At 33.3% G+C, this 18622-nt stretch overlaps 1 protein-coding gene across 1 annotated transcript in view; it reads left to right on the top strand.

Moving 5' to 3' along the window:
- Nucleotides 1-17462, top strand: part of LOC143052614 (GTPase IMAP family member 9-like) — a 76624-nt gene extending 59162 nt beyond the window's left edge. Inside the window, exon 4 of the mRNA XM_076225682.1 lies at nucleotides 16484-17462. Within this exon, the coding sequence (XP_076081797.1) occupies nucleotides 16484-17374 (891 nt within the window). The 3' untranslated portion in view covers nucleotides 17375-17462. The remainder of the gene's footprint in view (nucleotides 1-16483) is intronic.
- Nucleotides 17463-18622: the final 1160 nt, after the last annotated feature.

Here is an 18622-nt window from a genome sequence, read left to right as displayed (position 1 = left end):
TTACGTTGTTTAATGCAAATAGTTTGTGTAGTTCATTTTTGTATTTCATAATTCCCGCAATATTTTGGAAATGATTTTACCGGGAGTTCGTAGCACATTTTAGGTTGTCATTCGCGACTCGGATGTTATGCGGAGTAATTTTCATAGGAACTGCATAACAAATCATTTATATATGTTAAAGTTGTATGGAATTACCTTTTACACATTCACTTATAACGATAATCTTTCATATTGTAGTCATTTGCTACACAGCGTTCATGTTTACATTGTAACCGTTAACCAGAAGTAGGGAATATCTATTTTTGTGTATTCACTTTGTAAACTAGGTCGACTATAGTCAGTTTCAAATTTGGATTGCCAACGATCAACTGTTTTTAGAAACGAACTTCAGAATATATATATCTTCACAGATTAGTTTTTTGATAGGTAATTAAACACATAGAGACTATTTACATACTATTTATTGTAAATTGCAATACATTTCACATTTATTTCTGTTATAATAAACGGAATATATTTTACACCAGTTTTTTCATTCATTGCTTTGAAATTGGTAAACTTAATAAACGGTCGGCGCTACAATTGGTGACAGCGGTGAACGCATTTAATTTTTATTAAATTGCCACTGAAATTCTTTTGATTTAAAAATTATTAATAACAAAAAGGGGGAGAAAAATAAATAAAGATAATTTTTAAAAGTATAAATAAAGAAACACAAAAAGTTAATTTTAGACTTAAAGTGTTAATTAAAAAAAAAGAATATATTTTAGTGAACACTAAAGAGTGACTGACACTCAAAGGTGTAATATTTAAGTATTATTTAGTGAACACTAAAGAGTGACTGACACTCAAAGGTGTATTATTTAAGTATTATCTAGTGAACACTAAAGAGTGACTGACACTCAAAGATGTATTATTTCATTATATATAAGTGAGCACTAAAGAGTGACTGACACTCAAAGGTGTATTATTTAAGTATTATTGAGTGAACACTAAAGAGTGACTGACACTCAAAGGTGTATTATTTAAGTATTATTTAGTGAACACTAAAGAGTGACTGACACTCAAAGGTGTATTATTTAAGTATTATTTAGTGAACACTAAAGAGTGACTGACACTCAAAGGTGTATCGTTTTTTCCATTTAAAAAAAAACCAACCATAAAGGTGAACACTAGAAAGATTTCTGATATTTTAAAGTGTAATAAACATTTTCATAAGTAAGAGTAACTGATACTCAGCAGTAAAAAAAAAAACCAACAACACACAAAACAACAACAAACAAACAAAACAAACAACAAACTTGGGCAAGATAAACCATCCTCTGTAGAGCACAGATTTATTAAAGCATTACACACAGTATATTATAAGATATAAACCTTGCTTTTGCCCTAGGTTAGTATGAATTTACGGAATAGAGGGCTACCATTGCCGATATTTTCAAGTATTGAGGGAAATTCTATTATGACGCCAAGCTTACATACATCCACAGTTCAAGCCTGTCCATCTTCGTTAAATATGGGTAGTAGTAGTAATTCATTAGGCAGTGTTTCAATAAATAGTCAAAGTTCACATACATATAAAACTAGTCCACCTATTCAAAGTACTTATAGTTTTCCGTATGGTGCACAGAGCACACATGCCCCTGTTCAAAGTGCACTGAGCACAAATTTGTCTAATCAAAGTGTACAGAACACTTTTCCACAATCAAACAGTGCACTGAGCACAAGTTATCCATACCACTGCGCCCCAAGTGCAATGAACATTCCTCAAAGTGTACTGAACACTCAAAATAAAGCAAGTATTGACATGACTTATGACCAGGCTGTTAATCCACCAAGAATGGTACCACGCAGTGACACACATATCTACCCACCTAGTAACAACATGGATATTAATCAGATAGAAATGGCAAGACTGAGGGAGAAGATAATAGAAGTTTAAAGAGAAAGAGATTTCCTATGGCAAAACAGTCAAACAGACCAAGGAATGCCAAGTAGAGAAACAAGAGGCAGAACAGAGTCAATGTCGAGCACGCAGGATGGATATCGATCAAGATTGCCCTTTTACAACGGCAAAGAAGATTGGAGCACATTTCTTATGCAATTTGAAATCATTGCAGACAGAAACAACTGGGATCCAAGGCGCCAGGCTGAAGAAATATTGCTAATCCTGAAAGATGAGGCTGCAAATTTTGCTGCAGAGCTGCCTTATGACACCAGAAGTTCATTTCGACTCCTGTCCAGAGAAATGGAAAGTCGTTTTGGTGACAATAATTTGCTAGAAACATACAGAAAGGAATTGCAGACAGTCAGAAAAGGTTACAAAGAATCAACCAATGAGTATGCAGCACGTATACAGACAATGGTGAAAAAAGCATATCGAGGAATGAATCAACAATTGTTCAATAGCATTGCCATAGAACATATGTTAAATGGGTTGCCAGATCAAAGCGTAGCATATGATGTTCTGACGAAAAGACCAAAAACAATGAAGGGGACTATCAACCTTGTCGCATAGCATACAACCTGTAAAAATGGTATAAAGGGGAAAAATCAAATAAGACAAAGTAGAAACAGAGGACAGAGATGTCAATTACAGTACAAATGAAGAGTTAGATGTACGACGAATTGGCGGGAAACGTTTTGTGACTGAAGAGAGGCTGAATCAGTTTGGGAGGGACATTAAAGATAGCATAACTACTGAGGTTACCAAGTCCGTTGAGAGTATTATGGATGCCAAGTTGAACACCCAACAAGCACCAAAGAATTTTTATTATCATAAACAAAATCAGAGAAACTTTGATCCAAGATCAAAATGGCAGAATAAAGACCGTTTGCAGACACAGAAACAGAATAACAACAGATGTTATAATTGCCAAGAAGAAGGACATTTTGCGAGATACTGTCCAAAACCGAGGCAGAACCAAGGACAAAATCAAGACAAAGAGGAAGATTTAAACTAAAGAGGGCTGAAACTGACGGCCAAGTGTCAGCCCACAATAGTAAAAGTAAGACAGAAGTAGTAAAGATAAACCAGACAAGTGATGATCCAATAGAAAGGATACTGCAATGTTTGTTGCTTAGAGAGAAGAAGGAGGAAATGTTGAAATTTGCTAGTGGTAATCAAGAGCAAGATTTTGTTGCTGAGTCTGTGCAAAAGGACCAAGGTCTTTCTTCACATGATGAAAATGGTCAGAATACAGGTGCTGATGTAGATGTGATATTGAACACTAAAGAAGAAATTGTGATTGAACGCATAACAGCAGCCAGTATAAAGGTACCAATGGAGGTCAGCAATCAGAAAATCAAGGCTGTAATTGATACTGGGGCAGAAGTTACTGTGTTAAATGAAGAGATATTTTTCCGCCTTCCAAAAACAAACAGATCAAAGTTAAAACCAGCACTGAAAAACCTAGTTGTTGCCGAAGCAGGAAAACAAATGGGAACCAAAGGGGTAGCAGCAGTGACGTTAACACTTGGAGACTCACAGTTTGTCTGGGATGTATATGTAGCACATATAGGTGATGATTTATTGTTAGGCTGCAATGTCCTTGATGAAATGGATATTACAGTTAACTCTAGAAAAGGAATCCAGTTGAATGGAAAATGGATAGAATGTGAAGTAAAACGCAAGTCGGACTTAATTGCGAGAGTAGTCTTGGATTCGATTTTCACCATTCCACCATCTTCAGAAGTTATTCTTTATGGTTGCGGTCAAAATCAAGAGTTGTTAGATACCCGGTATTCCATGATACAGCCTGTTATAGAAGACAGCAGGAAATTTATGGTGGCACAGATTTTAGTTGACCCCTTCATGAAAAATATTCCAGTTCGACTAATAAATTTAGATTCAGAACCAATACGTTTGAAGAAAAACTATCTTCTTGGTGAACTTCATCCTGTTGATTACATAGAAAACAGGTTTGAACTTGAGAATGACAGAGTCGATACTTTGACAAGCAAACAGTCCAAGATGTGTAAAACACATGAGTTATCCAAAGAAAACTTCACATTGTCTGAGACCATATAAAAGGCAAATATACCAGAAAAGTGGGAATCAGAGATAAAGATTTGTAAAATCAATGAGCTGCATGGTGAATCAACTGTTGCCAGAACACCTCAAAGATCTTTATGAAAGAAGCAGTAAAGACATAGAGAGTGAAAGCATAAAAGAAAAACTAGCTGAAGTTTTACAGAAGAACAGTATGGCTTTTGCCTCTTCAAAAACAGATTTGGGAACATATTCCCTAGTCAAACATAGAATTGATACAGCTGGGGCTGCTCCTATTAGACAACCACTAAGAAGAACACCAGCAGCATTTAACAATGAAGACAAGAAGAACCTAGATGAACAATTGGAACAGGGGATAATCCAGCCATCTAAATCAGCATGGGCTTCCAATGTCGTACTTGTTCGGAAGAAAGACAACACTGTTAGGTGGTGCTTAGATTTCAGGAAACTTAATGATTTAACCATTAAGGATGCCTATCCGTTGCCTAGGATAGATATGTGTCTGGATTGTCTGGCCTCTGCATATCTATTTAGTTGCCTTGATCTTCAAAGTGGTTATTGGCAGTTACAGTTAGAAGAAAAAGATCAGCCAAAAACAGCGTTCATCACAAAATATGGATTGTACGAATACTGTACAATACCATTTGGTTTGTGTAACGCACCAAGCACGGTCCAGAGATGTATGGAGCTTATCTTCAGAGGATAACAGTTGAAGACCCTTCTAATATATCTTGACGATATTATCATCTTCAGTTCAGACTATGAAGAGCATTTGTCCAGACTAGACGAGGTATTTCAACGACTCATCAAGGCTGGTTTGAAACTAAAACCATCCAAATGTAACCTGATGAAGAGCGAGACACTGTATCTTGGACATATTGTAGGAAAAGATGGCATAAAACCAAACCCTAAGCTTATCGAGAGTGTAAAGAACTGGAAGGTACCAACATCAATGAAAGAAATACAGAAGTTCCTGGGCCTTTGAAACTATAACAGGCAATTTATTAAAGGTTTCAGTGAGATAGCTGCTCCATTAAGTCATTTGACAAGAAAAGATGTCACTTTTGAATGGACAGAAACTGCTCAGAAAAGTTATGATAATTTGAAAACAGCCCTTTGTACCAGTCCAGTATTAGCATACCCACATCCAGATGGAAAATTTGTCCTTGACACAGATGCCTCCAACATTGGTATTGGTGCAGTGCTTCACCAAGTACAAGACGGGAAGGAAAAAGTGATCACATATGCCTCAAAGAAATTAGATAAGACTCAACAAAGATACAGCGTCACAAGAAGAGAACTCTTAGCCATGGTAACATTTGTCAACCAATTCAGACACTATTTACTTGGCAGAAAGTTTATTGTCAGAACGGACCATGGGTCTCTGAAATGGTTTTTTGGATTCAAAGATCCACAAGGGCAACTAGGCAGATGGATTGAAACCCTTTCACAGTATGATTATGAGATACAACACCGTCCAGGCTTAAAACACCAAAATGCTGATGCATTATCTAGACAATAACATGATGATCCAGTATGTAATCATTCTACAAACAGTTCTGAAGACACCTGTAAAGCCTGTGAACAGATAAATGAGCAATGGAAAAGTTTAAATGTAAAGTAGATGATGTAAAGGAACTGAATTATAAAGTCACAGTAAGAGCTGTGGTAACAAGATTTCAAGAACACCCAGATTGGTTGGCCAAATATTCAGTTAAAGAAATGCAGGCGTTCCAAAAAGAAGACCAAGATCTAAAATACTTACACCAATGGAAAAAAGAGGGAAAAATACCAGAAAGAGAATTGTGTGCTAGTTTAAGCCCAGCCACAAGGAGATATTGGTTAAACTGGGAAAATATTGAATTGATAGATGGTATTGTTTATCACAAATGGATAAATGCTAATAGTAAATTAAATCATATACAGTTGATTGTTCCACAAATATTAAAGAAGGATATATTGATCTTGAGCCATAACATCCCTTATTCTGGACACATGGGAGTTAAGAAAACCATAGAGAAAATGAAGACAGTTTTTACCTGGTACAAGATGAGTCAGGATATAACAGAACATATACAGAATTGTACCATATGCAACAAAATAACAGGAACGGGGAAAAAACCAAAAGCACCTTTGATGTACTATAGAGTGGGATACCCATTAAACAAAATTGGCATAGATATCATTGGTCCACTGACATTAACCAAGAAGAAGAATAAATTTATACTGGTTATAGGCGATTATTTTACCAGATTGATGGAAGCCTACCCTATACCCCATCAGCATGCTGACCTGGTAGCACAGAAACTAGTGATGGAATTTATTGCTAGGTTTGGCATACCACTAGAACTTCATACAGACCAAGGAAAGAACTTCGAAAGTGACCTATTAAAATATGTTTGTAATTTATTTCAAATTAACAAAACCAGAACAACTGCATATCATCCGTCATCAAATGGTTTAATAGAAAGGTTTAACAAGACTCTTGGTGGTATGATCAAGACCTTTGTCAACAAGAACGTAACAAATTGGGATGAATACATTAATCTCCTGCTAGCTGCTTACAGAAGTACCACTCATCCGGCTACAGGGTTTTCACCAAACTACATGATGTTAGGTAGAGAGGTCAATATCCCTCTAAACCTGATGTTCAGAAGTCATGACAACAGAACACAGAACAACGAAGATTACATTTCAACAATAAAATCTCATTTTCAAAACGTCTATGAGATTGCGAGAGAAAATCTAAAAAGCAATGCAGAAAGACAAAAACGTGACCATGACACACGATTGACTGACAATAGATATGAGTTAGAGGCCTTGGTATATAAATTTGACAAAACCGTAAATAAAAAGTTTCACTCTCCATGGCTTGGTCCTTTTGTAATAACGAAAATTCTCAGCCCCGTTGTATATGAGATTCGCGGTGAATTCCGCACTGAGGTAGTTCACCATGATCGATTAAAACCCTGTAATGAAAACATGCCAATTTGGGCAAAAGCAAGTTACCAGTAGAATATTTAAAATGTGTAAATTTTAAAACAAATTTTTAGTTTTTTGATATTTTTTTTATTTATAGAATGTCAGACGTCATAGGAACCGAAGTATGGCAGTGTAGGCTTTGTGATTTTAAATATTTAAACAGAAAAAGAGCTGTGCAACATTTTATGCTTAGGCATACTCCAAATAACCAAATACCATTTGTATGTAATATCTGCAACTTTAAGGAGACTGGTTGGTATAAAATTTTCAGAAAAAAATTAAACATTAATTTTTCATTACAAATTTTATCTATTACCTTTAGTAGTTGTTACTTTATCACATGGTACAAAAATCATTCCAAAAAACAACTCGTGTTGGCCCCAGGTGACTTTTAAAATGTAGATATCATTGAAAAAAGCTCCAAATTATCTCCCTTTGGTGCAAAAATGCCATTTTTTGGCATTAAAATTGAAATATCTTTTTTAACTCATCGGTGACCTATATTTTTTATTGTTGTTTTCGTATAAGCTGTTCATAAACTAAATAATTTTAAAATTTAAGCGATTTCTGTAATTTTTTTTTTTTTCATTTCGATATTACCGCTATTTCTCCTATTAGTTTAACAGAAAAAAAGGACATTGTGAGATTGTGAGCGTAAATGAACGGTGACCCCATTTTTTTATTTCACTTTTCTATTAAGTATAAGATAAAGTTCATTTATAGAAAAATATAGAGAAATCCTATATTAAATTAAAAAAAATTGATTTAGACCCGCGAGCCCCCTTAAGGCACTAACTGAGGGAAAATGGAAAAACCATGCTAATGCCATGGCAGGAAAGCCTCGCAGAGAGGATTCTGCTGTACATAAGTCCACAAAACCATACAATGTAAAGATTGGAAGTGACATTTTTATTAAAACAACACTAATTACACCTTCAACACAAAAATCAGAAATTAAAGAGAAATTTGAGGAAGAATTCATCCCGGATTATGATGAGGAAATCACCATCAGTGAGGAAGAAGTTGCCATTATGGGAGTAGAGGTAGACGAAAGAGATGAACAAACTGAGGGACTTAAAAACAAAATAAAAGAAATGGAGGAAAAACACAGGGAAGATAACAGAAGTATGGAAGAAACCCACAAGAAGCAAATTAAAGAATTGGAGGAAAGTCACAAATTTGAATGCCTAAGACATGTAAGATTCGGAAATTTTATACAAAGACTGGAAGAGAGAAAAGAAGAGCTAAAGAAAGAGCTGAAGTCAGCGGAAAAGAAATTAGAAAAAGAAAACATTTGCACAAAGAAAATTAAGAGTGTAGTGACACTTCCAATAAAAAGAAAACTTAACTTCAGATAAACATTTTATTTTCATAAAAATTGTTGTTAAATATTGAATATTATTTTATTGCGCATGTATATATTTGTATATTTGTATGAATAAGAAAAGTTTCTTAAAATGTTTAAGGAAGAGGTTAATTAAATTTTTCATTTTAATGATTCCTTTTTGGTTAGTGCTAATATTGATTGAATTCATGAATAACTTTTTTCAAAAAGCTTGATAAATGTTAAATGTTCATTTTTAATTCTGCGGACAGAATTCTTTATTTGACGGGAGGCAGTGTTGTGCCTAAGCTATTTAACTGAATTATATTACTTTCGTGATAGAAGTTATTACGTTGTTTAATGCAAATAGTTTGTGTAGTTCATTTTTGTATTTCATAATTCCCGCAATATTTTGGTGATGATTTTACCGGGAGTTCGTAGCACATTTTAGGTTGTCATTCGCGACTCGGATGTTATGCGGAGTAATTTTCATAGGAACTGCATAACAAATCATTTATATATGTTAACGTTGTATGGAATTACCTTTTACACATTCACTTATAACGATAATCTTTCATAATTGTAGTCATTTGCTACACAGCGTTCATGTTTACATTGTAACCGTTAACCGGAAGTAGGGAATATCTATTTTTGTGTATTCACTTTGTAAACTAGGTCGACTATAGTCAGTTTCAAATTTGGATTGCCAACGATCAGCTGCTTTCAGAAATGAACTTCAGAATATATATATCTTCACAGATTAGTTATTTGATAGGTAATTAAACACATAGAGACTATTTAAATACTATTTATTGTAAATTGCAATACATTTCACATTTATTTCTGTTATAATAAACGGAATATATTTTACACCAGTTTTTTCATTCATTGATTTGAAATTGGTAAACTTAATAAACAGTCGGCGCTACAGTATACGTGTAATATATACAGCATTAACTTCGAATTGCATGCTAAGATTTAAGACATATTGCTCAACACCTTCAATATTCAACTTTGTTTTGGTCTTGTCAGAGTTATTAGAAATAGGTTGTGTTTATTGTTATACAAAGCACCTGTGCATTCGTTTCAAACCTACCTGTACTTCAGAACGTGTTATTTTTCCATTTCATCACTCAAAAACATAAACTTCTTTTAGCGCCATTCAACTTGGCATTTGACGTCAACATGCGAAAAGTTTTTAAAATCCATTTATCTGTCTGTTGTAAGAGAGTTTGATTGACACATTGGCAGGTATCAATCCTACACTCCTAAGTGCACATAATTAAATTGTTTAACTAATATTAGGCAATAAAATATATTAATCTTTAGAACATTTAAGTTTGTTCGGGTTTTTTTCTATTATGGTTTCGATGTTCGTACTTTGTTCTGAAATAGTACATCATTTTGATATGAAAACCATGCTTTTTTATTTAGACGTTTCAATTCATAGGTACTATTCATTTAATGATGAATGTCAGCTATTTGGATAAAAAAAAACATGTTGAATGAGAAAACAAAATCCATGCTGGTTTGATATTATTTTTCTTTCGATAAAGGTGTTTTGGTTGTTATTTAAAGTATCCCTTGCAGTATTGTATGGAAAATGATTCTTGACCATTGATCATAATTTTTATTTTTACGATTAAATTTAAAAAAATGGTTTCTATGTTCACCGGGCTACTCTTTAAAATTGTAGACCACATTTTTGTAGACTCTTTGTCTTCGAGTTGACGGTCGTCTTTAGTATTATATATAATATAATAATTATGTAAAGTACTTTATAACTTCATATAGTAATTGCTTTAATTAGCGCCGATTAATAAAAAAGACCAACACAATAGTTTTGTAGCTGGTTCCTTACCGTCTAGGTTTGGTAAACAGGCGGTAATGGTTTTAATTTTGTTTTCAATTTGTCTTGAATTTTTTACAACTCGTCCTACGGCCAACTCGACCACATAAACACTCTCACTGATTATTAAAACTTGCATCACTTTATCAAACTTGCAGCATTTTAAACAGAAATATAAAATATATATCAATAACTAGAAGAAATATTTCTCCTTTCGCGGAGCACCCGTGTCACACAGAGACAAAACCCGCACCACTCAAAAAACAAGTATTACAAACTCGCACCGCCGAAGATATGTTTAAAATCATCACAGAGTTCTAGATTGTTTTCTCTTTGTTATTTCCTCTGTTCTTGGAACACCCGTATCACACAGAAACAGGACTTGAATTGTACCTTTCGAAAAACAAAAGAAATACTACAAAAAAGCACCACTGAGAAATATCTTAATCATCAGTGTTCTGGGTTGTCTTCTTTTTCTCTGAGTTATTTTCTCCGTTCTAGTAACAACTGTGTACCACCAAAATATGAGCTACTGACAGGACATTCAAAATCATATGGGAGAAGAACTGATAAACTATTTTATATACTTCAATTATTGTATGCTGGTTCATATTCTGGACGCCAATCTTTGCTCCTTTATTATATAATTCACTAACAAAACAATTATGAAGCTTAGAAATGGAAAATTACTAAATACTAAACTTGTTCAAAGGGTATCCACACGTCTCAATCTTCAAAATCGGTTATCTAAAAATACTACCATCGCTAACATTTTTAACAATAAAAAACGTGGTTACCCTTCTATCGATAAGTGTCATGCCAAAAAATGACTTACATGTCCCCGTCTTTCAACCAACAATACGGTAAGATCCACGTTTAATGGTCGCACATTTTCTTTAAATTTTGAAACTGATATAACTTGAAAAACAAACAGTATTATTTATTTACTCACATGAAACAAACCGGGGTGTGGTATTCAGTACGTAGGAGAAACTGGACGATATTTATCTAAACGCACTCAAGAACATCTGTATCGTTTTAAAAGACCCAATAAATTCAAAAGTATCATTTACCAACACCTTAAGAAGCACAACCATCCTTTTAAATATTTAGCAGTTCAACCTTTAGAAGTAGTAAATAAGCAGCCTGGTGAATCGCATTCAAAGTTTGTACGATCACGGAAAATAATTGAATTAAATTGGATTAAAAAATTACAGACAGTTTACCCTCTCGGTCTAAATGATAATATCATGGGAATTGGTAATATATCTAGAACCAATTCCGTTAACATTTTGGATATAGTTTCTAAAACTGTTCGTAAAAAACGTTCTCACGGTCGTAGAACACATCGCAATCAAAGAAGATTTCGGGCCAATCATACCAATATTTCGGACCTAATTTCTATTTCAAAAAACAACGGCAGACATTATCTGTTAACAAAACTCTGTTCGTTTACGGTTAATAAGTTAAATAAAATTTTGGAGGATTGCAACACAATTTCATATAGCAGTCCTAAGTATGAAATTGTTCAAATTATTATGGCATATTGTTATTCTAAATTATTTCCCAAAATTGATCGCCCTGAAGATCATAAAAAAAAATTTATTAAAATTAAGTATGTCAATAAAGGCTTTGATTTTGTAAATATTGCCGGTATATTTAACGACCATTCTGTTAAAGAACAAATTCCTGGATATTTTGACAATACTGAGCTACCTCTTATTTGTTATATTTACAAGAAATCTAACCGGAAATTTGTGTTTAATTATAGTCAATTGTGTAAAGATGTTAATATCAGTGAAAATACACCTACTTCATGTAATTGCAGTAATTCCGTATATATTTATGGCCCCATTTCCCATGTTATAACAGGAGATCTTAACATCGTTCAAGACCGAGAGTTAAAATCATTCCTCAGTGAAGGACCTAAATATCGTCCCCCGTCAATTATTAATTGGAATGAGTGTCGTAATATCATCCACGACTCACTCCATACTTATTGTATGAAATGGATAAAACGGGAAAAAGCTGACAAAAAATCTTTGGACTCTTTTTTTAATTCAGTAATGAAGATAGTTGATATACGTATTCAACATTTTAAAGAACATTTTACTATAAACCCTTACAACAATAAACCTATTTCTCGTATCAAACATAAACTAAAAGAACTAGCCAAGGAATTTGTTTTTGTCCCGGCAGATAAAGCTGCTAATAATATTATTATTGTTTGACGTAAATTTTACATTGAGGTTCTGAAAAAGGATTCACCAACATTCCAACTGACTCCATTTTCAGAAAACGAAATCTGTAACAAACATAAACTTTTAGGCACCGCTTTACAAGCAGAGCCAAATACAATGAAAGTCCCATCTATGTATTGGCTTCCGAAGCTACACAAAACCCCTTACAAATATAGATTTATTTCGTCTTCAAGCCATTGTTCAACTACTAAATTGTCTATTCTTCTTACCAGCACACTTGGTACAATTAAAAACCTGATAATAAATTGTTCAAATAAGGCCTTCGAAAATAGTGGAATAAATTACTTTTGGAGTGTCAAGAACTCGTTGGAAGTACTTGATAAATTGCATGCTTATATTGGTGATTTTCAATCTGTTCAAAGTTTTGATTTTTCTACCCTGTATACCACATTGCCTCACATTCTCATTAAGAAAAAATTCACACACCTAATTAAATGGGCATTCAAAAAATCAGAATGTGAATATATATGTTCAAACTCTTTTAGGTCATTTTTTAGTAGCAATAAACAAAAAAACTATGTTAATTGGACATGCTTTGATACTATATATGCCCTTGAATTTTTACTAGATAACATTTTTGTTCGCTTTGGGGATTCCGTATATCGTCAGATTATCGGAATTCCAATGGGGACTAACTGTGCACCACTTATTGCGGACCTGTTTTTGTATTGTTATGAGTTACAATTTATGACAAAAATAAGCAAAGACCCATCGAAACAACATCTGATAAACAAATTTAATAATACTTTTAGATATTTGGATGATATTTTGGCTCTCAATAATGACGACTTCAGTATGTATATTAATGAAATTTATCCTGTTGAACTTACTTTAAATAAAGCTAATACTAACAATGACCACTGCCCTTTTCTCGATCTTGATATCTATATCACTAATGGAAAGCTGAATACTAAAATTTATGATAAAAGGGATGATTTTTCATTTCCTATCGTTAATTATCCGTTTTTAGATGGTGACGTTCCCTTGTCACCATCTTACGGTGTTTATATATCTCAACTTGTACGATTCGCTCGTGTATGTAACAATGTTTTAGATTTTAACGAGAGAAATTTATGTATTACTGAAAAATTATTACACCAGGGTTTTCGATATCACAAACTAGTCAAAACATTTACTAAATTTTATCATCGGTATAAAGACATTATTCGTAAATATAGCTCAACATGCAGACTTTTAATACGTTCAGGTATTTCACATCCAATTTTTTATGGTAATATTCTTTATAAAGCACAAAGGTGTCAGTATTCACCTCAGAAACTTACAAAACCTTTGAATAGACTTATTAAGAAGGGATATAATTACGATATTGTTGTCAAGACATTAAAGATTGCATATTTTGGCGTTAATATTGAGTCATTGATAAGGTCTTTGCATCGGAACTAAACACATTTATTCTAAAAACAGTTGTTGGCATGACACGGGTTATGTTCTTCTCATATATGTTATGATGGTATGATACTAAACCCCTAACGGGAAGGATTGTGCCTGATGTTCATATGATGAAATCATAATCTTTCAGTCAGTTTAGTTGAAGTCTGGAGCTGGCATGTCAGTTAACTGCTAGTAGTCTGTTGTTATTTATGTATTATTGTCATTTTGTTTATTTTCTTTGGTTACATCTTCTGACATCAGACTCGGATTTCTCTTGAACTGAATTTTAATGTGCGTATTGTTATTGTTTACTTTACAACATTGGTTAGAGGTATAGGGGGAGGGTTGAGATCTCACAAACATGTTTAACCCCGCCGCATTTTTGCGCCTGTCCCAAGTCAGGAGCCTCTGGCCTTTGTTAGTCTTGTATTATTTTAATTTTAGTTTCTTGTGTACAATTTGGAAATTAGTATGGCGTTCATTATCACTGGACTAGTATATATTTGTTTAGGGGCCAGCTGAAGGACGCCTCCGGGTGCGGGAATTTCTCGCTACATTGAAGACCTGTTGGTGACCCTCTGCTGTTGTTTTTTATTTGGGCGGGTTGTTGTCTCTTTGACACATTCCCCATTTCCATTCTCAATTTTATCAAAAGTTTAAACAAAATATCAGACTCAGTTCATAAAAAAAGTTTGAGAAACAAAACCCCAATTTGTGTATCACTATAAACATTTCAAAAGTCTTAAGCCGCGTTTGCGCAGGTTTTTTCTAGTAATAAATATGTCTATCGATGCTCAATATAAATAAGAAGACGTATTAGTATGCAATTACTTTGTATCAAAGGTTCTGATTGGATGACAGTAAGCGTAAAACTCTCCATCTCCTTGTCTGTAACTAAGGAAGTCGATATTTTGAATTGCGGAATGTATTGACATGTTATTTCTGCAATAATAAGCAAAAACACTCACTTGTTGCACCTAGAAATCTTTTTTTTATCAAATGTTATTACATTCTCAAGCGGTCAAGACGCAACAAAATGCACGGCGTTAACTTTTGACACCGAAAGCAAACCTATGACGTCACCAACTTTTCGGGCCAAAGAAGATAAAATATTTTTGCGGAACTTTTTTTAATTTTAAACTGAAAGAATGATTGAAGTTGTACTATGTAGTTGTTATGCGTTTGAATGGAGATACTGTATTGTATTTGAAGCTTTGAGGACGTCTATCTGTATGTAACACTGTCGCAAATGCCAGTATACCTGTCTCCGCTACGCGTCGTTAGGTTAGGTAGCAATACACAGAAAAGAAAAAACTTTAAATTTACAATCTTAATTCCAACACTTTCTTTTTATTAACAATACGGCTTAATATTTGTGTTATGCGTGTGTATATTAAAGGAAAGAGAATCTTTCACATATCTGATATCCAATAGTAATTAAGTGTGACCATGGAAACAATCTGCATTTATTTGATACAAAATATTGTAAAAAGGGGTTGAAGCGGTCACAAAAGTTTCCAAAATTTGGTCTAAAGGAAAATTTCAATCAATTAGAGTGATACCTTTCCTGACACCATAGACATTTATCTATCAAGAGGTCCAAAAAATCATATGCCTTTCTGCTTGTTTTTCCCTTAAATTGAATTAAAAAGATCGAACGTCAAATCTTTCTTGAAAAACATTACAATAATTTCTGAAACTGATCGTTACGGATAGGAGAATACGTAGTGTCAAACAGAAAAATGTCCTGTAAAATATGCTAAAAACAATCTAACTGTTTATATAAATCCACTTTGAAGGCTATCTTATTATTCAACTGTCTAAAAATCAATTATATGGCACTAAAACTTTTATATCTAAAACACTCACCATGTCCATATTCTACCTAAACTACATGTGCGACAGTAAAACTATCGATGAACGTCTGCAAAGCTTAAAATACAATAGCGTTATCTTTAACGTATGCATATGAATGACATGGAAACATCTCTCAACCCTATGCATCAACAATAAAATAAACAATTCAAGGTCAATGTACGGCTACAAACGAGGAGTCTTGGTTCACACCGAACAGCAAACTACAAAGAGCCCCAAAATAAGTAGTGTGACAAAAATCAAATAGGTCAAACAGGAAATCCAACGATCTTATATATGTATAAAAAAAACGAGAAATGAGAACATCTATTAACCATACCAAAAACAAAAACCACTGAAAATAGGATCCTGACTTATTACAGGTCCATGTAAATGCAGCAGGTTTAAATAATTTAACAGACATCAGTTTTCACCCTAGCCTGAGACAGCAATCATAAAAGGCACACTTTAAAATATCAATTGGAATGGCTTAACTCAATCCAAAGGACATTTCAACAAATAAAACAAGCAAACCTACACTGAAAGAATAATTTTACAGAATGAATTTAATTTTGTACACTAATGAAGATAAAAAAATATTAATGGCATGCCCTTATCTTAATTTAGATATTTTTAGTAACTGTTGAAAACAAACAAAAAATTGTAGAACGTTATATGTTAAAATTCGTAGAATATACATTCGTCAATATTATTTTTACTCAATAACATTTTGTTCTGTATATTTTTCTATTACAGACGTATGACACATTTTATTTATGATATATAAAATTATTGATTGTAATTTGCAGGTAGACCTGGATACTGAGATAAGAATTGTTTTAATTGGAAGGACCGGTTCTGGAAAAAGTTCTACGGGAAATACTATTATGAAAGAAAAATATTTTAAGTCGGGAACTTCAAGTTCATCAGTAACAAGAACATGCAGAATTGGTAAAGCGGAGAGGAAAAAACACATTTTGAAAATCGTAGACACTCCAGGATTTTTTGATACAAATTTTTCAATGGGGTCTGTCCAGTTAGAAATACTCAAATGCTTAAATATGCTTTCTCCTGGACCAAATATAATCATGTATGTTTTAAGGGTTGGAAGATTTACAGAAGAAGAAATAAAGGCAGTCCAGCATTTCTGGCATATTTTTGGTGGAGATCCTTTCCGTTATACAATTATAGTAATCACCGGAAAGGATGATTTGGATCAAGATGGTACTACACCTACGCAGTTTTTAGAAAACATACCGGACTATTTTCGGGAGTTTTTATCTAAATGCCGAGACAGAGTAGTAGTTCTAAACAATCGTTCAAAATTTGATTCAGAAAGACAGGTAGAAGAAATGTTTTCAATAATTTGGAAAATGATCCATGAAAATGCAGAAGTCTCGTCATTCTATACCAATGAAATACTTAAAGAAATCAAAAGTGGTATATACAAATCATCGCTTGATCATTTAATTGGTCTTGGCGCGACTTCTATATTACAAAAATATAAAAGGTTTTCTTCTTATCTTATGATTGTTGTGGGAGCAGGACTAATTGTGTGTAGTCTTAATCACGTACTTGGTATTTTTTGCATTGGGGTTGGTTATATCTTAACTAAGATAAAATCAACAACTCCAGAATCAAAGCTCGCTAGAATTGTTACACAGCTCGAAAGGAACAATTCCCGCTGTATCATTTCGTAAATAAATGGAATAGATTGTACTTGTGTTCAAAATTACTTACATGAATGTTTCAACAAATAATTGACACACATATTAAAATATAAACCATGTTTTCGTTAAGATGGTTTCTTAATGTGTGCAAATTGTAACTTGACATGCAAAACACTAATACATTCAAGAACCCATACCAAAATATCATTTGTGATATATTTGGTTATCATATACGAAGCAATTTCAATGAAATGAGCACAGAAGGTTTGTGAAATATGCAGTTCTCTGATGGTGGAAAAATTTTTCGGAATATCAAACTAATTTAGTGCACAATTCTTTGACATTTTCAAATATAAATTGTCACGTATGCATGTTCACTTTTATGGATTTCATTATTAATAGGAGTATGCTGATAAATAAAGGCAACAGTAGTATACTGCTGTTCAAAACTTATAAATCCATGGACAAAAAGCAAAATCGGGGTCACAAACTAAAACTGAGGGAAACGCATTAAATATAAGAGAGAACAACGACACAACATTAAAATGTAAAACACACACACAGAAACGGACTAAGCTTTAGACAAAATCCTATGAGAATAACAAATATAACATCAAAACCAAATACATGAATTTGGGATAGATAAGTACCGTGACACGTCTTATATCAATGTGAATTCAGACTCAAAAATAAGAGAAAACAAACGACACAACGGAAACACAACGTTAAAATGTAACACACATAGAAACGAACTATAATATAACAATGGCCATGTTCCTGACTTGGTACAGGACATTTTTAAAGGAAAAAATGGTGGGTTGAACCTGGTTTTGTGGCAGGCCAAACCTCCCTCGTTTATGGCCATGTGTGAAATATAACATTAAAATGACAACACAACATTACAGGACTACAATATAAATAAATAGGAGATAACCTTATAAACTGTTCTAGCTGAGTTCTGAGAAAGCATTATTCAACTCCACATTTTACATTTTGTACCTAAAAAATGTTTATTATGAATTGTGTGATTTTGTATCAACCAACGGTTTTAAATCTTAAGATATCACCTTAGTCGTCTAACAAGTTAATCAACCGAATTTTTCCTACATCATATATTAGCAATTGTGACATCTACATTGAACGTTACAGGTGTTTCATCAATATCAGACTAAACAGCTTTTTCATTGTTTTTGGTTAAAAATATTTATAAATATATTATAATGTATAATAAAATTGAGAAGGGAAATGGGGAATGTGTCAAAGCGACAACAACCCGAC

This window comes from Mytilus galloprovincialis, chromosome 11, assembly GCF_965363235.1.
Source record: "Mytilus galloprovincialis chromosome 11, xbMytGall1.hap1.1, whole genome shotgun sequence".
Classification (NCBI taxonomy): Eukaryota; Metazoa; Mollusca; class Bivalvia; order Mytilida; family Mytilidae; genus Mytilus; species Mytilus galloprovincialis.
This window is presented reverse-complemented; position numbering and strand designations above follow the sequence as displayed.